At 33.8% G+C, this 24,367-nt stretch overlaps 7 protein-coding genes across 7 annotated transcripts; 5 read left to right on the forward strand and 2 right to left on the reverse strand.

The window, feature by feature from the left end:
* Window positions 1-14: 14 nt before the first annotated feature.
* Window positions 15-2,462, forward strand: DFA_08449 (uncharacterized protein; the record flags this gene model as incomplete). The annotated part of the gene is made up of 2 exons (XM_004355885.1): window positions 15-1,923; window positions 2,269-2,462. The coding sequence occupies 2 exons, from the start codon at window positions 15-17 to the stop codon at window positions 2,460-2,462; spliced, it is 2,103 nt and encodes a 700-aa protein (XP_004355938.1).
* A 290-nt stretch (window positions 2,463-2,752) lies between these two features.
* DFA_08450 (uncharacterized protein) lies at window positions 2,753-9,403 on the forward strand (the record flags this gene model as incomplete). The annotated part of the gene is made up of 6 exons (XM_004355886.1): window positions 2,753-2,967; window positions 3,176-4,902; window positions 5,093-5,115; window positions 5,143-6,023; window positions 6,057-6,741; window positions 7,601-9,403. 6 exons carry the CDS (start codon window positions 2,753-2,755, stop codon window positions 9,401-9,403), a joined length of 5,334 nt encoding a protein of 1,777 aa, XP_004355939.1.
* Window positions 9,404-9,780: 377 nt separating this feature from the next.
* rps23 (40S ribosomal protein S23) lies at window positions 9,781-11,869 on the forward strand (the record flags this gene model as incomplete). The annotated part of the gene is made up of 4 exons (XM_004355887.1): window positions 9,781-9,805; window positions 9,895-10,186; window positions 11,349-11,769; window positions 11,864-11,869. 4 exons carry the CDS (start codon window positions 9,781-9,783, stop codon window positions 11,867-11,869), a joined length of 744 nt encoding a protein of 247 aa, XP_004355940.1.
* Window positions 11,870-12,047: 178 nt separating this feature from the next.
* mlysS (leucyl-tRNA synthetase) lies at window positions 12,048-13,900 on the reverse strand (the record flags this gene model as incomplete). The annotated part of the gene is made up of 2 exons (XM_004355888.1): window positions 12,048-13,228; window positions 13,318-13,900. The coding sequence occupies 2 exons, from the start codon at window positions 13,898-13,900 to the stop codon at window positions 12,048-12,050; spliced, it is 1,764 nt and encodes a 587-aa protein (XP_004355941.1).
* A 431-nt stretch (window positions 13,901-14,331) lies between these two features.
* Window positions 14,332-18,827, forward strand: ints3 (integrator complex subunit 3; the record flags this gene model as incomplete). The annotated part of the gene is made up of 4 exons (XM_004355889.1): window positions 14,332-14,553; window positions 14,629-15,062; window positions 15,170-15,311; window positions 15,393-18,827. 4 exons carry the CDS (start codon window positions 14,332-14,334, stop codon window positions 18,825-18,827), a joined length of 4,233 nt encoding a protein of 1,410 aa, XP_004355942.1.
* Window positions 18,828-19,018: 191 nt separating this feature from the next.
* Window positions 19,019-20,951, reverse strand: DFA_08454 (putative lysophosphatidic acid acyltransferase; the record flags this gene model as incomplete). Its single annotated transcript, XM_004355890.1, has 7 exons — window positions 19,019-19,529; window positions 19,597-19,746; window positions 19,815-20,095; window positions 20,190-20,463; window positions 20,576-20,704; window positions 20,773-20,804; window positions 20,847-20,951. The coding sequence occupies 7 exons, from the start codon at window positions 20,949-20,951 to the stop codon at window positions 19,019-19,021; spliced, it is 1,482 nt and encodes a 493-aa protein (XP_004355943.1).
* A 1,012-nt stretch (window positions 20,952-21,963) lies between these two features.
* Window positions 21,964-24,352, forward strand: DFA_08455 (uncharacterized protein; the record flags this gene model as incomplete). Its single annotated transcript, XM_004355891.1, has 4 exons — window positions 21,964-23,143; window positions 23,235-23,522; window positions 23,602-23,892; window positions 23,970-24,352. The coding sequence occupies 4 exons, from the start codon at window positions 21,964-21,966 to the stop codon at window positions 24,350-24,352; spliced, it is 2,142 nt and encodes a 713-aa protein (XP_004355944.1).
* Window positions 24,353-24,367: the final 15 nt, after the last annotated feature.

Below are 24,367 nucleotides of genomic sequence, written 5' to 3' on the forward strand. Positions count from 1 at the left end.
ATGATCTACACAAGATGACTCTATTATTATCTTTATCTAATCTATTACTATCACAAATCATATCAGATATTAACAGTAATGCAGATATAGTATGTTTATTGTTAACTTGTAAAAAGTTGTACAGTAATAGTAGTATTAGAAGATCGATTCAGTTTAAAGGTATTGAAGCTATAGATGAAGACAAAGGAGTGATATCAAGAAAGTTTTTAACAACAGCTACTCGATACAACCTCAACACATTTAAAGATATATTGGAGAATAGTATATCTGATCATCAGGTGATAATACGCAAACAAAATCAATCAGATTGGGGTTACCCAAATTGGATACAACAACGTATCACTGCAACAGACAGAGTCTATAAAAGTAGTAGTAGTTTTTCAACTGTATTTGTTACAAATTGTAAAGAAGTATCAGTGATAGAGTCACTTTACAACATACCATCAATCAAGACACTATTCATTGATAATGAATTATTTACAGTAGATCTTGGCTCTATCGCACTCTTACCTAATCTACAAATACTATCAGTTCGTGCAAACAAGTTTAATATTGGTATTCACACAACACTCAAATCTTTTACACTAACAGTCTATACTGTCTATACACTTGGTGACTTGGGATTAGACAAATTTGTATCGTTGACAGAGCTGACACTCAATAGCTTTGTCAATGAGATTGGACCAGGCCTATTACCAACTACTCTGACATCACTCACTATTAAACCAAAGGATATTCCACCAAGAGATACATTCGTTTCATTAAAGTCACTATTGTACCTCAATATACGAATATTCAAGTACGCAATAGACAAAGTGGTACAAGAACAACAATTCATCGATCTAGATGGTTTATCCAAACTAGAGACACTATCTTTTATTGCAATGGGTGATAAAAAAAGAGAAAAGAAGGACTGTATGTCGATTAGTGTACCTCCTTCAATCAAGACACTAACAGTTTGGTCAGACTCAGTACAAATCCCATCTGATTGTCGAATGCCACTATTGGAGAAACTGTGTGTGCAACAAAGAGTATTTATTGATGGAAAGATTAGTCTGACATCATGCCAATCTCTCAAGAAACTAGCTATTTATGCATGTGTAGAACCAATGCCAGCCAATATCAACATACCGTCCACAGTTGAAAGGCTTACCATTGATACACATAGATCCACTCAATCTATACTTGGACAAATTGTATTCCCACCATTACTTACTCATCTATCGTTTGATGAAAACTATGACGTCGAAGGGTCTGTTCAACTACCTGAATCACTCATTAAACTAAAACAAACGGTTAATCTCGAGAGTATCCTTGGGTTCGTATGGGAATCACAATATTTACCTCCATCTTCATACCCAGCCAATCTTGAAACACTCAACCTACTCGAAATCAAAGGTGATTGTACCATTGGCAATTTACCACCGACCATCAAACATTTATCAATGCGTTTGACCTTCCCATTACTCAAAGTTGCATTGAAAATATATTCAATCAGCCCCACGATAAACAAACCAGTCATTGATCAATCACAACAACAACAACAACAACAACAACAACAACAACAACAACAACAACAACAACAATGGCTACCACACAATACAACACATCTAACTTGCAACCTCCAAAACTATACCCCTGGTTCCGGATTTAGATTAGATGAAATAATCAATCACACCAATGTTAGATATTTAAATATCACTATTACAAACTCAAACTATCAATTTTCAATTCAAAGATTGGACCCAGACAACAACAATGTATTGGTATTGGAAACAAAGTCACTTCAAGGTGGAATAATCACTCAACGACAGAGAAAATCAATTGATCCAATTTATTTATATTTTGAAACTAGTTATGAATCTCCATTTGGCTTGCCCATGAAATGGACAAGTACTTTTGACCCACAAAATATAATTAAAGGTGTATAAAAAAAAATAAAGAAGAAAAAGCTTTTTTTTGTTTAATTATTTTCTTTTTTTTTCTGTTTTGACAAGCCCTCTTTTTTGTTTTTTACTTTCATTATTTGTTCATGACATGATGAACAGTCTATTATCTTTATCTAATCTAATACTATTACAAATCATAACAGATATTGAAAATAATGGAGATATAGTTAGTTTTATGTTAACTTGTAAAAGGATATATCATAATAGTATTAGAAGAGTGATTCGATTTAAAAGAATAGAAGCTATTGATACCAAAATTGGAAAAATATCACAACACTTTATAACCACAGTTAATCTATTCAACATCAACTAATTTAAGATATATTTGGGAATAGTATACCCCATCATCAGGTTATATTTAATAATCTTGATTTTGATGAACGAGACGAAGAATATCCTCAATGGATAAAAGAACGAATCTATGCAGACAGAGCTGACCAAAGTGGTATTACAACATTTTTAGTGCCAGATAATTTAATATCAATGCCATTACACCAAGTCTCTGACTATTAATTTCAAAATGATGAACGGTACCCTATTATCGACTTGGGACTTGCTAAATTCGTATCTCTGTTGTCATCCTCATCACTCAAGAAACTGTTAATTTACAAGTGCTTTGACATCTTTCCAGCCAATATCATCCCATCCACTATCGAGAGGCTTACAATACGTATCTGGACCGAAGAATACACACTTGATCAAGTTAGTGACCATCAACTTTCGTTTAATGAGTGATTTTGGGAACTTTTGGTCATCCTTGATGTAGAAGTCACAATGTGCCTTGATAGTTAGATGAGTAAGTGATGGAGGCCATCTCTAGAATCCCTAAAAATCTACAATGGGTGTCACAATGGCTACCATTCAATACTACTCATTTGACTTGCAACCTTATTAACAAAGGGGATCCAAAGGTGTCGTTTAGATTAGACCAAGTAATCAATCACACCAATGTTAGATGTTTATGTCTCATGATTGCCAAGACAACTATCCCTCATCACAAAACTCGTGAACACATATTGCAATTTCCAAGAATATTTTTTTTTGTTTGACCTTTGAAGCAAAACTTGGGTACAACTCTTTTTGTTGATATGATTACACAATTTCATGATGACGAGTCTATTATCTTTATCTAATCTTTTACTATTACAAATCATATCAGATATTGACTGCAGTAATTCAGATATAGTATGTTTATTGTTGACATGTAAACAGTTATATCATAATAGCAGTATTAGAAGATTGATTAGATTTAAAGGAATAGCAGCTGTAGATGAAAACAAAGGAAGGATATCACTACAGTTTATAGCAACAGCTACTCTATTCAACCTCAACACATTTAAAGATATATTGGAGAATAGTATATCTGATCATCAGGTGATATTAAATATCCCTGATCTAGACAAATACTATCAATTGAAATGGATACAACAACGCATCTCGTCTGCAAATAGAGCTGATAAAAGTGGTATTACAACTGCATTGGTCACTAATGTACTATCAATACCACTAAAACAACTCTACTCGATACCATCAATCGAGACACTATTCATTAATCAATACGGTGATTTGGTAGATCTTGGTCATATCTCAGTCTTACCACAACTACAACGACTATCAGTTCATGCAAAGCATTTGATTCTAGGTCAACACACAACACTCAAGTCTCTTAAACTAGATATCACTACCGATTGCACACTAAGTGACTTGGGGTTGGATAAATTCGTATCGTTGACAGAGTTGGAATTGATTAATTATTTTGTGTCAGAGATTAGTCCTGGTCTGTTGCCAAACAGTCTGACGTCACTCACTCTGCCAACGTTTGATATACCTCGACGAGATACATTCCTTTCATTGACATCACTAGTGTACCTCCATATTGACATGGACAATGATTCATTGGAAGGAGTGAATGAACACCCATTCATCGATCTCGAGTCTCTATCAACCCTCAAGACACTCAAAATATATGCCGGTAAAGATGAAGGGGATATCAGTATATCTATTAGTGTACCTCCTTCACTCAACACTCTTGACCTCTGTACCTCAAATGTACAAATCCCCACTCGTTGTCAAATGCCAATGTTGGAGAAATTGTATGTTGAACAAATCTTATTGGTTAAAGAAAGTATCAATGTTTTATCACAGTGTCCATCGATAACGAAACTAGTTATCAACGATTGCTTTGCAATCGTGCCAGCCAATATCATCCCATCGACTCTTGAAAAGCTTACCATTCGTAAAGACACCATTGTACTAGGACATGTTGTGTTGCCACAATCTCTCACTCATCTAACTATTACTGGATACTATGAGCCAATTAAACTCCCAGAATCACTCATTAAACTAAAACAGACAATCGACATTACATCTCCAGCTTTGCTCCCTCAACATTTGAAAAAACTGGTTTGGTTCAAATCTCCAAGCCAATACACTTTGGCACTCCCATCATCCTATCCACCTAATCTTGAAACACTAGATCTCTCTGGTATCGAAGATGAATTTACCATCGATGTACCACCAACAATCAAATATCTATCAATATCTTTGTATCCATTATCAAACATCGGGCAAACAAACCCTCCTCCAATCTATACAATCAGTACAAAGATTAGCAAACCTACACAATTGTTGTCACAATGGCTACCACTCAATACAACTCATCTAACTTGCTGCCTAAAAGAAGTTTCAACAAGGGAGGTGGCATTTAGATTAGATCAAGTAATCAATCACACCAATGTTAGATATTTATCTATCGTCAGTTATTCAAAAACCTATCAATTTTCAATTCAAAGATTAGATTTGGACAATAGAAATGTATTGGTATTAGAAACAAAGTCACTTCAAGGTGGAATAATCACTCAACAACAAAGAATATCAATCAACAACACTCAACAACAACAACAATACGATCCAATTTATTTATATTTTGATATTGATCATGGTTCTTCATTTGGTTTGAATTGGAGATTTTTCCAAACAATGATAAGAAAGAATTAGATAAATAAATAATAAATATACCATTAAAAATAGTATAACATTTTCTTCTTTTTTTTATGCAACCAATTTTGTTTTTGAATGATTGCAAACACCAATGACTCTACTATTATCTTTATCTAATCTATTACTATTACATATCATATCAGATATTAACAACAATGGAGATATAGTATGTTTGCTGTTAACTTGTAAAAAGTTGTATCGTAATAGTGCTTTAAGAAGATCGATTCAGTTTAAAGGTTTAGAAGTGATAGATACGAAAAAGAGAGAGATATCAAACCAATTTATAGCAACAGCTACTCGATTCAACATCAACTCATTTAGAGATATATTAGAGAATAGTATATCTGATCAACATATCATCATTCCGAGTCAATGCTCACTCTTTCCTCAATGGATACAACAACATATCTCTCTGATTGATAGAGCCGACAAGAGTGACATTACAAAAGCATTGGTGATAAATTATGAACCAACACTACTACAACCACTTCTCAACTCTATACCATCAATCAAGACACTATTCATTAAACAATACGACCAAGATATGCTCGATCTTGGTCATATCTCAGTCTTACCACAACTACAACGACTATCAGTTTTTGCAAAGCAGTTGAATCTAGGTCAACACACAACACTCAAGTCTCTTGAACTAGATATCACTACCGATTGCACACTAAGTGACTTGGGGTTGGACAAGTTGGTATCGTTGACAGAGTTGGCATTGAATAATTATTTTGTGATGCAGATTGCTCCAGGTCTGTTGCCAAGCAGTTTGGCATCACTCACTCTGAGAAAGTTGGATATACCTCGACGAGATACATTCCTTTCATTGACATCGCTGGTGTACCTCCGTATCGACCTGGACAGGGATTTAACTAAAGGAGTGAATGAACAACCATTCATCGATCTCGATACTCTATCCAACCTCACAACACTCGAGATATATGCCCGAAAATACCTAGATCCCAGTGTATCGATTAGTGTAAATGTACCTCCCTCCCTCAAGATTCTTAACCTCTGTAGCCCATATGTACAAATCCCATCCGATTGTCGAATGCCACTGTTGGAAAAATTGTATATTGAACAAAGCCTATTAATTAAAGATAGAATCAATCTATGGCCACAGTGTCCATCGATAAAGAAACTAGTTATTCGCAATTGCTTTGAAACTTTTCCACCCCATACCAACATCCCATGTACTCTTAAAAAACTTACCATTCGTAAATCCCCCAATAGATATATACTTGGACAATTTATGTTGCCATCATTACTCACTCATCTAACTATTACTGGAGACTATGAGTCAGCCATACTCCCTCTATCGCTCATTAAACTAAAACAATCATTCTATAATACACCTCGAGAATTGCTTCCTTGGCATTTAAAAAAACTCGTTTGGTTCAAATCTCCTGACCAAGAGACATTGGTATTCCCATCATCCTATCCACTCAATCTTGAAACACTCGATCTCTTTGGTATCGAAGATGACTATACCCTCGATGTACCACCGACCATCAAATATCTATCAATATCTTTGAACCAGCTACAAAGAGCCATTCCAGTCTATTCAATCTGTTCAAAGATTTCCAACCCTACACAACTTTTACCACAATGGCTGCCACCCAATACAACACATCTAACTTGTTATTTAAAAGATGTTTCGACAATAGAGGTGGCATTTAGATTAGATCAAGTAATCAATCACACCAATGTTAGATATTTAGATATCATCATCAAACTTTCAAAAACCTATCAATTTTCAATTCAAAGATTAGACCCAGACAACAGCAATGTATTGGTATTGGAAACAAAGTCACTTCAAGGTGGAATAATCACTCGAAAAAGAAAATCAATCAATTATTTATATATTGAAGCTGGTGACTCATTTGGGTTGAAATGGAGAATAATATAATATTTATATATCCAACACTTTGAACAATTTAAAAAAATAAAGTGGTTTAAAGGAATTGATATTATCGATACAGATAAAGGAAAGATATCAGAAAAGTTTATAGCAGCAGCAACTAGATTCCACCTCTTCTCTTTTAAAGATATATTATATAATCAATCAGAGAAATCAATATCATTGCATTCATTTCCATTTCAGTAGCGGCTCCTCCTGTCCATTGGAATTTAATTGGAGCTTTAGTAATAATCAAAAATAAACAACAGTCAAATGACAGAGTCTGTATCATTCGGCTATAATAATCAGATATAGGATATCCAAATAATAACAAAGTTGGTTTTGAAAAAAAAAAAAAAAGAGAAGAACAAAAAAGGAATAAATAACGTGATGGCACAACTTCTTCTTGATTCTTATCTACATATTCAATCACAAGAAGTAGTAGTGAGTGGATAGAACCTTAGAAATAACCTGTTAATAATTGTAAACTTTTGTTTGATCCAACCAAAATTTAAAAAAAATAATCAATACTTTGTTACTTTGACACCCAGTTCGCAATGATCACACAAAGATGACTAGCAGTCTACTATTACAGTTATCTAATTTATTACTACTACAAATCATAACATCTATTGACAATAATGTAGATATAATATGTTTGTTGTTAACTTGTAAAAAGTTGTATAGGAATAGTAGTTTAAAAAGATTGGTTAGTTTCAATGGGATAGAAGTGATAGATACTAAAAAGAGAGCCATATCAGATCAGTTTAAAGCAACGGCTACTCGATTTAACCTCAACTCATTTAAAGATATATTGGAGAATAGTATATCGAATCAATACGTAATACTCTCAACCCAAACCAATCATAGTGAATATCCCCAATGGGTACAACAACGTATCTCTGCAGACAGACCCGATAAAAGTGGTATTACAACCGCACTGGCAATCAATTACATACCGTCACAACAGTCACTCTACGACATGCCATCGATCGAGAAGCTATTCATTTTCTGTCGCCACGGAATACATCTAGATCTTGTTGGAAAGAGTGGTGACCACTCGACGTCTGCTGTCTCGCGACTCTTGCCACGTCTCGAACGGCTTTCAATCCATGTACACAAGTTGGATGATTTGAAGCTAGGTCAACACACAACACTCAAGTATCTGACATTGAATGTTGCCACCAAATACCCTCTCGTCGACTTGGGTCTTGACAAATGTGTATCGTTGACAGATCTTAGGTTCTCGAATTATTTTGTGACTGGGATTGCTCCAGGTCTGTTGCCAAGCAGTCTGACATCACTCACTCTGGCATCAATAGAGATACCTCCAAGAGATACATTCGGTTCGTTGACATTGCTAGTCAAACTAACTATCCATCTCCGAAATGGGTCAACTTTGAAGGATGAACCATCATTCATTGATCTCGAGAGTCTGTCCAACCTCAAAACACTCTCGATCAGAGATACCCCAGTACAGAACAAAAAGCATGGTATTGATATGACCATTCCTCCCTCGATCAACATTCTTGGATTCTTTTCTACATCTGTACAAATCCCATCTCGTTGTACAATGCCAATGTTGGAGGAACTGTATGTAAATCAAAGAGCATTGATTGATGGTCAAATCAGTCTATCACAGTCGGTGACGTCATCTCTCAAGAGACTATCCATCTATCATTGTTATAATACCATTCCAGCCAATATCATACCATCAACGATCCAAAAACTATCCATTCATAAATTCATTGAAGGTCAACCGATACTTGACCAAATTGTATTCCCACCATTACTCACGCATCTAACCATCGTGGGAGACTATTATGAACCAATTGTACAACCACTCCCTCAATCACTGGTCAAACTAAAGATGACAGTTAAAGAAGCTCCGGTATCACTTCCACAACATTTAAAAAAACTGGTTTGGAGAGTGGATGGTAGAACCAAAGGACAAACAGATTTTATGTTTCCATCTACCTATACACCACCTAATCTTGAAACACTCAAAATAGCCCATAGAATAGGTGACTTTAACGTGACCATCAATGTACCACCAACCATTAAATATCTATCAATGACATTGGGTCAAAACTCCAACCTGTCACCAAGTATCCAAACACCCCCAATCTATTCAATCAGCTCAAAATTATCCAACTCTATCATCTCACAAACACACCAATGGTTACCACGCAATACGACTCACCTAACCTGCCATCTTCATAACCATGCTTCAAAGGTGGCATTTAGATTAGATCAAGTAATCAACCACACCAATGTTAGATATTTAACTATCATTTTTTCAAATCAACGAACCCATCAATTTTCAATTCAAAGATTGGACCCAGACAACAACAATATATTGGTATTGGAAACAAAGACTCTTCAAGGTGGAATAATCACTCAACAAAGACAACCAAAATCAATCAATCAAACAACAAATAATAATCAACACCCTCAACAATCTCAATATGATCCTATTTATTTATATTTTAATCCATCCTCTGATGACTCTCCATTTGATTTGAATTGGAAATTTGGTAATGTAGAGTAGACAATATTGTTTGTCGACGACAATGATAGAGAGATGGATGAAAACTCTCAGAACCATTAGAAAAAATCAAGAACCCTTTGATTTAGTGTGGAATACATATATTTAATAAAAAAGAGGAAGACTCAAAGAAAAGAAGTAAAATCATTTCTTTTTTTTTTTTTTTTTTTTAATTAAATTAATGCAACCCCAACCACAAAGCTTTAAAACCATTGTACAACTGACCACTTCAAATCAACTTTTTATTTATTTAAACAAAAACAAATATCTATCTATCTATCTATTATATAATACATAGATAATAATATTATTAATAATAACATCATTCTATTTAATTAATATTCTATCTCTTTTTTAATTTAATTTTTCTCAACAAAAAAATGAATGACCCAATGGTTAAGAAGTGTAAGTGACAATACAATAGAGATAGATATATATATATTAGGATAAAAATAGATATTAATGTATATCAATATTAAATAATGATTGTGTAGACAATGCAGGTACGAATAGAGCATCAAGTGGTATCAATCAAAAAAAGATTGAAGAGGATGAAGGAGACTTAAAGTTACCACAACTCAAAGCATCGGTGCCACAAGCGATTCAAAGAGCACGTGTAGCATTAAAGTTGACTCAAAAGGAATTGGCAGTAAAGATCAATGAAAGACAATCAGTAGTCAATGAATATGAAAGTGGTTCTGCTATCCCAAGTATTGCCATTCTTATCAAACTGGAAAAGACTTTGAATGTAAAGTTGAGAGGAAAGGATATTGGTCATCCATTAAAGTAAATTGTAAAGAGTTTACTTTTAAAAAGACAAAACAAACAAACAAATAATAATTATTTATAAATATGTATATACTACAAAACAACAATCACCTCCTCCCAAAACTCTGTACAAATCAATCGATCAAATTAATAATTAAAAATAATGTATATAATAATAATAATAATAATAAATCAATCATACTATCTATGATCATGATACATTTTTGTTCATTCAAATTCAAACTACTGTGTCGTAGTAGTTAATTTTCTTTAATTAAAATTGGTTTGGTTTGTATATTTGATTAATTTACTAGTAAATAGATAATAATCATAAATAATACAAATTGTCAAAAATTGGTACATGGATAAAAGAAATCTTATCCAGAGACACTTGAATGACAAGTTTAACTTCATTGCCATGAGGAAGGGTCCATAGAGTAGGGTTGTTAGACACCTACAACATGTTGAAACGTTTTCAAAGTTTGCTCTAGCAGTGATACGCTCTCTTGCGGTCATTGTATACCATTACTTAACAACCCCTTGACATGAACAAAGAAACAATAAACTTATGAAACCGCGAGTATTTGTGGACCATTCCACAATGCAACCTCCAAAATTAAAATAAATTTTTAAATTAAATTCATCCCTCCTTATCGTTTCTTTTGTTGTCTCACCTCTCTTCTCATCTCTCTTTCTTCCTTTCTTCTCTCTCTTTCTTAATTATAAATTCATCATTAAATAGATATATTAGTGTTATATCTCTATCTTATCTCTCTCTTGTGTGAATAAAAATATGGTTGAAGTGCATCGGTTTGAAGACAACCCAAAGTGTGAGGAATGAGAGGGCAATTAATTCGAGCATTTCAAAAACGAAAACAATTTTAAAAAAAAAGAATTTTTGAAAAATTTTGGAAGACGATTGCTGTCACGCCAGCCGATGGCTTGATAGTGCGCCTCTCAACATTGAATCTATCTCTTTTTCGATCAGAATATCAAGTATATATCACATAACATAGAAGAAGACAGACGATGAGAATGATGAATGAGAGTGGTGGATGATCACCAGACAGACACAGCAAACATTCAATCATATCATCACGTCAAAGAAAGAACAAGTAGAATATAGAGATTAACCCAACCATCACTCTCCCTACCACCTACATTACTTTCTCTCTTTTAGAATGCCAAACGGAATTCAAACCGCAAGAAAGCTTAGACTTCATCGTCAAGCCAACAGATGGCACGATAAGCAATACAAGAAGGCTCATTTTGGTACCGCCTTGAAGGCTAACCCATTCGGTGGTGCTTCCCATGCCTCTGGTATTGTTGTTACTCGTTTGGGTATTGAAGCTAAACAGCCAAATTCTGCCATTCGTAAGTGTGTCAGAGTTCAACTCAAGAAGAACGGTAAGAAGATCACTGCTTTCGTTCCAGGTGATGGTTGTCTCAACTACATCCAAGAAAACGACAAGGTTTTAGTCGCTGGTTTCGGTCGTTCTGGTCACGCCGTCGGTGATATTCCAGGTGTCCGTTTCAAGGTCGTCAAGGTCTCATCTGTCTCCCTCCTTGCCATCTACAAGGGTAAGAAGGAAAAGCCAAACGTATGTATAAAAACAAAACAAAACAATCAAACAATATCCATACATTATATTAATATCTTTTTCTCTCATTATTATTATTATCATCAACAAATAGGTCTAAAAAATTGGTTTGAAAATAAAGCAGCTCCTAATTATAAAATTAATATTTTAACATTATGTTGTGTGTACACATACAAAAACAAATCTATTATTTATTTATTTATTATTATTATTTCTTGAGCATTTCTTACTTGTTATTTTTATATTAATAATATATTCTATTTCTTTTTATTTATTTATTATTTGTTTGGAAGTGGCGTTGATTTTGGTTTCATTGTTGGGAAAAAGATAACATCACGGATAGAGACATTATTGGTTAGAAGCATGACCAGACGATCGATACCTAGACCCCATCCACCAGTTGGTGGTAGACCATAGTCGAGGGCGTTGCAGTAACCTTCATCGTAGATTTGAGCTTCGTCGTCACCTGTAAGACGGTCTTTGGATTGTTGGATGAAACGGTCGCGTTGATCGGTTGGATCGTTGAGTTCAGAGTAGGCATTGACCAACTCTTTACCGCCAACAAACATTTCGAATCGTTCAGTCCATTGAGAGTTGTCACGATGTAGTTTGGCAAGGGGAGACATGGCACGGGGATGGTCGACGATAAAGGTGGGTTGGACACAGAGTGGTTCGAGATAGTGTGATGCGAGTGCATCGAGGATACGAGTGGGTGTGTGTGGCTCGGATACACGTACATGATGTTTCTGACAGATACGTAAGAGATGAGGGAGGTTGTCGTAGGACATGAGGTCTTCTGGTAGTTTCTCGCCACTGAGTTCTTCAATCTTTGGGATAAAGTGTAATCTACGGAATGGAGGTGTAAAGTCGATTTCAATGTCATTGTCTGCTGGCAGTGGTACACGATAACTGCCGGTAATGTCATAGACCATTTTGGAGATGAGGTCTTCGGTGAGTGCCATCATTGTGTGGTAGTCGCCGTACGCTTGGTACAGTTCGCATGTTGTGAATTCAGGGTTGTGTGTCAGATCGACACCCTCGTTACGGAACTGCTTGCCAATTTCAAACACCCTGTCAAAGCCAGATATCACGAGTTGTTTGAGATAGAGCTCGGGTGAGATACGCAAGAAAAGGTCGAGGTCGAGTGCATTGCTGTGTGTTCGGAATGGCTTGGCCATAGCACCGCCCACATTCGTCGACAACACTGGCGTATCCACCTCTAAAAACCCACGTTCCACCAAGTAGTTTCGGAGGAACGATATCATCCTCGACCGAACAATAAACGCGTCTCTAATCTTGTGTCCATTGACCAAGAAATCCAAATGTCTCTTTCTATATCTTGTATCCTTATTGATCAACCGCAATGGAATTGGTTTTAAACATGGTGTCAACAATGTAATCTCTTTTGGTATAATTGATAATTCTCCAACTTTTGTTTTACTTGGTACACCCCTTATCTCTGTCAATCAATAAAATTAATTAGTAAAAACAACAAACAATATATTTACTATCTCTTTCTTTACTCTCTTTTTCTTTCTATTTACATACCAATAATATCACCTCTTCTTAAAGTTTCAACGATTGGTTGAAATTGATCCTTGTTTGCATAATGTTTGAGATCGGCCATGATTTGTAGGGAATGTCCATTTGTCATGATATCAATAAACGATAGTTTGGTACTGGCAGTACGAACAGATACGATACGACCTGCAACGACCGTCTCGACATCAGCTAGTTTCGATCCTGGTGTAAGCTTTGATTCAAATTCTGCACGATAACTCTCGGTTGTGTGAGTATGAGAACGTTCTTCAGCAGCATACACCTTTTTGCCAGATGCCTGTTCATAGGCTCTGATCATATCACCACGTTGTTCTTCAAACTTTTCTTCAAATGATTCTCCATCTTCATCATCAGAATCCAATTCTCCAATGATATCAATTCTACCAACTTCTTTTAATTTTGAACTATTACAATATAATCTAGTAGATGTCAAAGTTGATGTAGTAGTTGTAGACGTCGACGTAGTAGTATTACTGCTTGCAGCCAATAAACTATTTGTCAATATTCTAGTAGTTGTTGAAGTTGATAATATAGATGATGAAGTTGATAATAATAATCTTGATAACATCATTCTCTACTCTACTCTACTCTCTACTCTCTCTCTTCAACAACTCTTCAACAACTCTTATATTCAAGATGAATATGGTCCTCGTGTTCTTACTCAAAGATCCAACTGTACAGACTTTTTAATTTTTTGAAAAAATCACCAGAGTTGGAGCCAAGCAATATTACTGATGATGACCATTTTGGTTATAAATATATTATTTACATTCATTATATTATTTGAATATTAGATTAGATTAGATTTAGATACATCATCTAATCAAAGAGATTATAAAGTAGTAGATAATAATACATACATTCAATGATAAGGAGAATAGTGGATTAATCAACAAAGAGTTTAGTACTGTATATATTTAGAATAGTTGTTGTTATTATTAAAGTTTGTTAGTTAATAGTAGTAGTTGGTCGTTTCTAGAAAGATAAAGAGGTGAGAAGAGAATGATGCAACAAGGATCATCGACATCTTCACAACCACCTTTATCCTCCTCACAACAACAACAAGCAACTCTTCCTTCTTCTTCTTCTTCTTCTTCTCAACAACCTCCATTACAACCATCAACATCTACATCAACAACGACATCATCACAACATCAAAACTTAATAGCAAGAAACAAGTTTATAATTAAAAGAGAGTTGGATGAATCTGATCAAATAGAAATTGTAATACATACATAGCCTATATATTAAATTTAATGTGAAGATCACCATCATAATTAATATTCTTTTTTTTCTTAGTTATGGAGAGATCAATATGAAAAGATTGAACAAGTATTAAATAATGGAACAGATAATGATATACATATATTTTTAATGGAAAGAGTGTCAGAGAGTAATGAGCGACATGTGGATGTTACTATAGCCATTCTCTATGGAATATTGGTTGGTACTAGTAATTATGCTGCGCTGTTTAAATACATTACACTAGTGACAAAGGATTCATTGACCATCTTTTGTGCACATTTGAAACGACTCGTCATTGAAAAGTATCACAAGATGGCTGATCTACCTCGAACACAGGTTCTATGGATATTGAATGAACTCATCGTCTCTAATCATCATGACGCTGAAGCTATTTGTGCTCTATTAATGAGGCAAATGTTTGGTGGTAATATCACTACCCGTAACATTCAATTAATTAATTCAGTATTAACTTTATTAAATAATAACAAGTATGAAATCAAAAGAAATCATATTCATTTATAAATATTCATTTATAAATACTTATTAACTAAATCATTTCTCTCTATTTCTTTTCTTTTCTTTTCTTTTTTTCTAGACAATGGTTAATTAGTAAACCATCATTAATTCCAACAGTACTTTATACATTTTTAAGATTGATTCAAGATCATTTTAAACCTCAATTTCAACAATTAAGAGATCTTGAAACTGCATTTTGTATCGATTTAATTAGAACAAAGGTTAGTCTATTAATATATAAATATATATATAAATATAAAGATAGATCTATATTATTTACTTTTTTGTTTATTTATTTATAGTTTCAAGAATGTTTAACAATTGGTAGAGATTTATTTAGATTATTACATTATCTTAGTAATAAGGCACAAGAATTTGATTTGCTGTGGAGAGATATCAATACGAAACCACTGTTATTCAACGTATCAACATTTACAGATATATCGGTTGGTGTGCGTATCCCAACACCCAAACATTTTCTACAATCTCGATTGTCACCAGAGATGGAGGGACAGATACTATATATTCTCAAAGAGGTCAAGTTTGGCAACCAAAAAAGATACCAACAGTGGTTTGTCACCAAACACTTGCCAACGATCGAATCGGAAACATTGATTCCCGATCTCATCCGGTATATCTGTTGTTTCTATCACCCACCAAACCATGTACTCTGTTCAGACATTTGTCCAAGATGGGCGATTATTGGATGGTTGTTGAAACACTCGAAAGACGAACGATGTCGAAACTATGCAAAGTTGGCTTTGTTTTACGATTGGTTGTATTATGATCAACGTATTGACTCGATCATGAACATTGAGCCAGCCATGTTGCTCATGGCATGTTCCATCAAAAAATACTCAGACATGACTGTTGACTTGGTCGAGTTTATCATCAATGTGCTGCTCGAGGGGTACGATCCTAGTCGTCGCGACCAAATCAGGGGTGGTGTCAACTCGGCCTTTTCCACCGTCCTCGAAAAGGGTGTCGTGCCAACACTGTCTCACATGTTTGCAGTTGATTGTCTCGGACCACAGTTATTTGAAAAGTCCAAGCAATATTTCACCCATTTCATGCTTGGACAACCCGGTGTCCAGCCTGCACCAGGTCAAACACAATCTCCCAACCTCTCTTCATCGGGTCAGAATATAGGTGGACCTGCTCCCATGTCTTATTCGAGTCAGTCACTCGTCTCACCACCATCACCTCCAAATGTACCATTGGCCAACAATAACAACAAGGAGAAAACTCCATTACAACAATCAACTGGTTCAACTTTACCTCTTCAACAACCATCACCACTTCATTTGAAACAACCTCCAACTTCTTATCCACCTCCTCATAGATTAGATAATAGTTTAGGTGAAATTAATAATAATAATAATAATGTAACTTCTAATCCATCTACTTTGACGTCAGCGACACCAACAACTAGTTCATCCCCCTCGGGTACATCACCATCATCAAATGTAAATATAAATAACAAGAGAGAAAGAGAGGATACTAGTATTACAGCCAAACCTCCACCACCCATAAGACAAAAAGAAGATCATCCAGTCAACAACAACAATGTATCACCAATAGCTGCACCGGCATCACCAGTAGCATCACCACTTACACCAACTATAGTATCACCACCAAATCTCATACAATCATCTTCAACAATAACAAATGCTCCATTGACTCCAACTATGGCACCAAAAACACCATTGGCAAGCTCAACAACCTCTTCATCAAACAAGTTACCAACAGCTCCTTCTACTTCAACACCATCCACTCCAACTAGTTCTTCACCATTATTAACAGAACCACATTTGAATTTTGAAAAACAACCTCCTGCTCCAGCAGTCGCAGCAGCTGCAACCGCACCACCTCCTCCATCATCATCATCGAGCCCATCCATTCCAATTGTACAAGAAACCAATAATATAGAGGAACAGAATGAAATAGATCAAGATGTATTAATGGATGATAATGATGAAATTGAAACAATGACAATTGATGAAGAATGTAGAGTAGAGGTACCAACGATTCTTTTAACACTTGGATCAAAATCTGAATTGCAACCAGTTAATTTGGCATCAACACTCAAATTAATTATGAACAATTTTATTGGTCAATATTCAAAAATGTCAGAGTCGTCACAAAAAGAGATTTCCAATACCTTGGTTCAATATCTTCACACTTCGCTTAAACCATTATTTGAAGATGGAGCTCCAACACCATTGTCAATCTTTAGTACCTTTCAAGTTTATCATCATCTCTTTAAATCTTGTTTCCCAGCATTTACAGTGACCAATGAATCTGTTCTCTATATCCTTAAAGAATATGTTAAATTGGAACCATTACTTGGTAGTTATCTTTTAGTTTGGTTGATTATTACTTCTAGTGGAGGTGTACATCTTACACCACAAGGAAATTCCTATATCTTTTCCAACAATTCTAATCATGGTGATTATTACGAAGATTCACAATCTAATGCGACGACTACGACGACAAATGGTGGAACAAAAGATAAAATAGAACAACATTTATTGGATCAACTTTACAATAATAACAATCAAGTTGAAATCGAGGAAAGGTTAAAATTGGATAGTTTATTCGAATCAATTGTAGATAATAATAGTACTTCAAAACAAATATTTTTACCTTATTTAAAATTAATTAATACATTAAATCAACAAAATAATAATAATAGTAATCAAAATTTAACACAACAACAAATAATGCAACAATTAAATCAACCAAGCAATAATAATAATAATTATTTAGAATATTTAATAATGGATTTAAAGAGATTACAAAGTTTGGGAATATTATTTTATGTATTACCAATGGTATATAGATACTTGCCAATGATTACAGTTGGTAATGTTGACATGATTACATTGGTCATTGATTATATAGGTCCTCAACAACTTTATAGAATGTGTAACAAAATGTCAATGGGAGAATTTAGAATGTTTGGTAGTGGAAATCCCAATGCAATTATTGAATACAGTCTTGGTATGGAGTCTTTTGAACAGCAATATATTTGGAGACTTTTGGCTTCAGAAGAGTCTTATCACCACATGATTGTCACTCGTATCTTTCCTTCAATCATGACACGCATCGATCCAATCAACAATTCAGAGGTCCTCCTTTCACTTGTTCAAATACTCAAAGATACTACGGCATCCAACAAATTATTTATGGAGATTATTGGATTGGCACCTTCATATCACATGCTCTCATTTACCGTCTTTTCATCGTGGATTCAAAAACAATCCACCTCTTTTGCATCGATCATCTATGACATTATCATTGCCAATATCAATGAGAAAAAGTTTATCATTGAACGAATCTTTTCAATTATGAATGTATATTTTAAAAAATATGGTGACCAAAGTAATAATAATATTAGAGCATCCAATAACAAGGGAGGGAAATCTGATAATGAATCAGTGGATAATGTACTAAGTTTAGATTTAAATGATCGTATTTCCAGAATTATGAAAACAAACAATCAATATCAACAAAAATACTCTGCACTTTATGCCTATATTCAATTACAACAACAACAACAAACTTCAACCACGACAACTCCTCCTCACTCTTCATCATCATCTTCCCAAGTTTCTTTAAATGCATCATCGAAAAATTTATCATCACCTGTATTACAATCAAATAATAATCAACAACAACAGCAACAACAAAGTCAAGAATTAGGAGATGCACCAAAGAAAAGAATAAAGAAATAAATAAAAAAAAAAAGAATACGAAAAATTAAACAAATTATATAATTATAAATTGTAATAATATATTTTTATATTATTTTAAACATGATATTTGTGGTAAGTAGTAAGTAAGAGGAAGGAGGGTTGGTATTTTTTGATAATGGGGAGAGAATGAATGATATCATTCATTCATGTTGTAAATATATTTGTTTGATTTAGTTTTTTGTTGATGATTCATCACCACCTTCTTCATTGTCAGCACCATTATTACTAGCAGAGGTGGTTGGTTTTCTTTGTTTGATGGTTGATGAAGAGTTTGGTGAGGTTGGGAAATTGGTAGAGTCTAGTGGAGGTGGTGGCGATGAGGAGGTGGAACAACTATCGATATCGTCGAGTTCACCATTGTTGCTATTGTTGTCGTCCATGCCACTGTTGAATCTCTTGATAAAGTGAGATGCAAAAATCTTTTGTTTGGCTTCAGCAAATCTAGAACTTGGTTTAAAGTACTTGAGATATCCATCCCATGGTACATTAATGATGCCTGCTCTCTTGGCAATCATTGATTTTACTCTGTTGGCAAATTGAGTTGATGATTCTCCTGGTCTCTTGGTTTGTGGCTCCAAATACCAAACATCACACACCAATGCCCAACTTGTCATCAAGTTAAACATATGTCTTACAAATGATTGTTTCTTTGAATTCCAAAATGCATCAACAAATAATGTACTAAAAAAAAAAGATTAATTAATTAATTGAAATGATATTTGTTTTATATTTCTCTATTTTTACTTACTTGTATTTAATAGCGATAGGATAAACAATTGCATTTGGTAAATCAAAAGCACCCTTTTTAAACATGACACAATAATTATTATTTACACAAACACCTTCAGGGAAAATTAATAATGGATCCTTGTTTTCATCTTCAATATGTTTTGAAATACTATATTTGAAAAAAAGGGTTAGAAAGATAGATTCATTTGTTGATTGAATTCATTTATGAATACATACAGTTTTGCAATAGCCATTCTATCTTTGGCTTCAGCTCTATCAAACCATAGACACCCAATACAAGACAATAAATAATCTTGAATAAAACCCAACAGTCCTTTATGTTTTTGTCCTACAGATGCATAGTTGAATTGGTTTTGGAGTACTACTACATCCATAACAGTGGTGTGATTGGCTACAAAAATTTGATTCTTTTTTCTAAGTGGTCTAACTCCATGATATTTAATTACGCCTGACCATGACATAATAAATACTATACATAAAAATCTTAAACATTTTCTCTAAAAGAAAAAGAAAAAGAAAGAAAGAAAGAAAGAAAAGGGATAGGGTTAATATGTATATGAAAATAGTTTGTTATTTTTAATTATTACATACTTGATAGTGTTTCTTTTGTTTATCATTTTTGATAAAAGTAGAGACTGAAACGAAAAAGAGTGCAAACAAGAATGCACCAAACACTAAACAAGTTAATCTAAGTGGGAATAAAAGACAGTATCTAACAAATGCACCAAATAACCATGCAGGGTACAAATAAATATTCCAATTCCATGGATTGATCTCTGGTGATGTAAAACATTTTGTAAATTCATCATCTACCAATACTTCAACGCCATCACTTAGAAATGGTGCAACATCAAATAAATTAAATCTAAAAGAAGATAAATGTAAGTAATCTGTTGATCATTCATTCATTCATTCATTCATTCATTCATTCATTCATTCATTCATTCATCTGATTTGTTGTTTGTATATGCACATACTTGTTTGATCTACTAACTTGTCTATTTAATTGTTTTAATAACTTGTCTTCAATGGTTTGTTGAATTTCATCAACCTCTACAGATGTTACAGGAGTAAACAATGACCATGGATCATGACTTACTTCAAGACTATTTATAGAATATAGATTCAAATAAAAAAAACAAAAACATGATGATTGATTCGTTAATATATATACTATAATGATTGAATAGATAGATAATCGACCATCTATCTATCGATCAATATATCTTTGGTTAGACTACTACATACCTTGTTTGTTTCTTTTTGAGCAGCTGCAGATTGTGGAGGAGGAGATGATGGTGATGTGGCAGCAGCAGCAGCAGCAGTAGTTTGTTGTTTATTTGTATTACTCATTTTCTAAAACTAAACTTTAACAAAAATGCATTCACTCTTTTCTTTTGACTCGCTCTTGTTCTTCTTCTTTTCTGTCTCTCTTCTCTCTCTCTTAATAATAATGATAATAAATAAAAATATGTACAACAGAAGAACAACAAACAACTTTATTATCTTGCAAACTAATTTGTGTGTTGATATATAAATATTTTTATTTTAAAAATCTTTTTGGGGCGTCCAATTAGATTACAGAACTTTAAGAAAGATCCGATGATCTTTATTGTTTATTTATAAATAGGTTTGTTATTATTATTATAATTATTACTGTATATATCTACCTTTTATGATTTGATCAGGGGTCACTTGTTTGTCAATTTGGTAGTTTATTCCAAGCAAAGATGATTGTTGTTTGGGATGAGCTAGCAAATTGACAAACTGTGATTGTCGAGTCAAGAATGGGCCTGTGGTACATTTCTCACTATGGCTAATAACATGTTTTCTGTTAAAATATGTGGGCGGCACTGTTATTACAAACCGAGTTGTAATAGCCGAGTCTAAAGTTGTTTGATTTTCATCTTGCGTATGCACTGTCCACCTAGAAAATAATACAGATTTGAGCAAAGTTTGGAATCATAAGATTTCTTAATAATATTTTCTTGTACTTTGAAGTTGACAGATTTGTTGCACCCTATTTCGTTTGCGTCAACGATATATGTAATCTTGTTTAATGTTTCATTATTCCTCCATATATATAGTAACAACAAGTACTAATTGTAAACTATTATTGTTCTGTTTGTGTTGGTGTCTGATGAAGCTACTCCCTTCATCACGAGACATACATAGTCATATCCCCAGAGCAGAGGGGTTCTCAGAAATTTTCACTTTACTCATTTTTTTAATATTTATTTAATTTTTATAAATATTATTTATAATCACTCTCTGTTGAACTTTCACTAGCCAATATATATATATATATCTCAAGAATTTATATATATATATATATTTCTATTCTATAAAAGAACTATATATATATATGGACGATTTAGCTGAACTTAGAAGACAAAGACATGCACAGTACTTGAGACAATCACCACCAAGTACTGAGGGAGATACTTCACCACCACCAACTATAGCATCCCCTCCAATACAACCAGCAGTAGTAGTAGCACCACCACCACCTAATATTGTTAATCCCAACAACGCAAATTTGATTGGAGGACATCCCAACCCATTTGCAAACCCTCATGCCCCACCTATGATGCCACATCCTTGGTTCAATAAAAAAGCTGCTGCTGTCTCTAGTTGGTCATCTTCAAGTGGTCATAGATTAGGCGATGGCACAGAGTCTGAGGAAACAACAACAACTACGACAAATAAAAATGAATCAGATGATGTACTTGAAGAAGAATTAATGGAAGAGGATCAAGAGACAACTAATCAAATGGTTCAACCAACAATTGAAAATGATGAATCATTTGATGATGATGGTGATAATTCAGACAGTGACAATGAAGATCAAGACAATGGAGACGAAGATGAAGATATGATGATGCCACCCAATGGTGGAATGATGATGCCTCCTGGTGGATTTGTACCTGGTATGGGAATGATGCCTGGTATGGGATTTAATCATTTCAATCAATTTCAAGCATTTGGAGGTACAGGTCACACTCTTCAAGAATTGAATCCATCGTTGGAAAGTTCAAAACCAAAGGAAAAGGGAGAGATTGCCGATATGATCAAAGATAGAATCAGCTCATTGCCATCGGATCAAGCTGAATTGTATCCAAAACCAGCACCAAGGGTCTTTGAAAGAGACATCAAAAAGCTTGTCGACATTTGCTTGTTGCAACTCATCAGAGAGCTTCAGACACACCTTTCCAAACTCAAAATACTCAGTCCTGAGCTCGTCTACCGTATGATCGAGTTGATGAAGGACAAGGGAAGACGAGTTGAACGCAAGGCAATGGATCAACTAAAGGTTGCTGGTGTACGTTTGATGGATATGCATTTGGACCATCAAGATTTACTTGTAAATAATAACTTTGTGTTAAACTGTCTTCCAGGATTTGTTTATCTTCATACCATTTCGTTTGTTGGTTGCTCTAATGTCACCGATACTGGCATGGAAGGTTTTAAAACAATGACCAACTTAACCTCTTTAAATCTTACTGGTACAAGAATTTCTGATGTTTCTTTAAAATTTATTAGAAGTAAGAGAAATAGAAAAAAAAGAAAAGAAAAAGAAAGAAAAGAAACAAATAAGTTGTTTATTAATTTTTAAAATTTATTTTTATTTTTTAGGATTAACATTATTAAGATCATTATCTTTAAGAAATACGGGAATTACTGAAAAGGGAGTTTTATTATTATCACCATTATCAAAATTGGAATCATTAGATCTGACCAATCTTTTATTGACTGATACTTCGATGTTGACAGTTGCAACCTTTTCAAATTTAAATACTTTGTTGTTGGGCAATGCATTGGTCACTGAAAAGGGTATCAACGATATTTCAAATCTACCAATCACTACACTTTCTTTACTTCATTGTAAAAAAATTAATAATGCTTCTATGGTTTATTTAACAAGTATGTAAAAAAAATAGAAAGTAATAATAATAATAATAATGTAAGAAATATATATATTTATTTATTTAATATCTTTTAGAATATCAAAATACATTGGAATCATTAGATATTACAGGAACGATGGTAATGGGAATGGGATTTATTCATTTAAAGAGATTTAAGAAATTAAGAGATCTACAATTACCAAATAGATTATGTATCACCGATGACACTATCAAACATTTGGATTCTCTCGAATTTATTTCTAAACTTCATCTTTCCGATTACACTCAAATCACATCAATTACCTCTATTCCAAATCTTAAACGACTTGTTGATTTATCATTATCAAATACTAAAATTTCAGATGATTCAATTCCAACTATTCTTAGTATGTAAAAAAACAAACAAACAAATAATAATAATATTATAAATACTAAATATTACTTTTTTTTAATTTTTTTTTAGAATATTTAAATTTAGAACATCTTAATTTAGATAGAACCAATGTAACTGATTTTGGAGTATCACAATTGGCTGTATTACAATTAACCACACTTAGCCTTAGTTCAACTAAAATCAATGGTACTTGTTTCCCTGAACTTTCTGGCATTACTTTGTTAAAGTGGTTGAATGTCTCGAACAATGAGATTGACGATGCCAAAGTACCTGCATTATTTAAATTGCCAGAATTGCAATTCATCGATCTTCGTGGAACCTATGCCTACAAATCAGCAAGAGAATTTAATTCATCTGTCACTGTTCGTGTTCCACTCCCAATCGTCGTACAAGAAGAAATTGATGAAGAAATGCAAGACAACGAAGATGAAGATGATGGTAATGCTTTTTAAATCAAATAATAACAA

This window comes from Cavenderia fasciculata (assembly GCF_000203815.1).
Source record: "Cavenderia fasciculata unplaced genomic scaffold Scf_ET2XIPL01COFD4-5, whole genome shotgun sequence".
NCBI classification, from domain to species: Eukaryota; Evosea; class Eumycetozoa; order Acytosteliales; family Cavenderiaceae; genus Cavenderia; species Cavenderia fasciculata.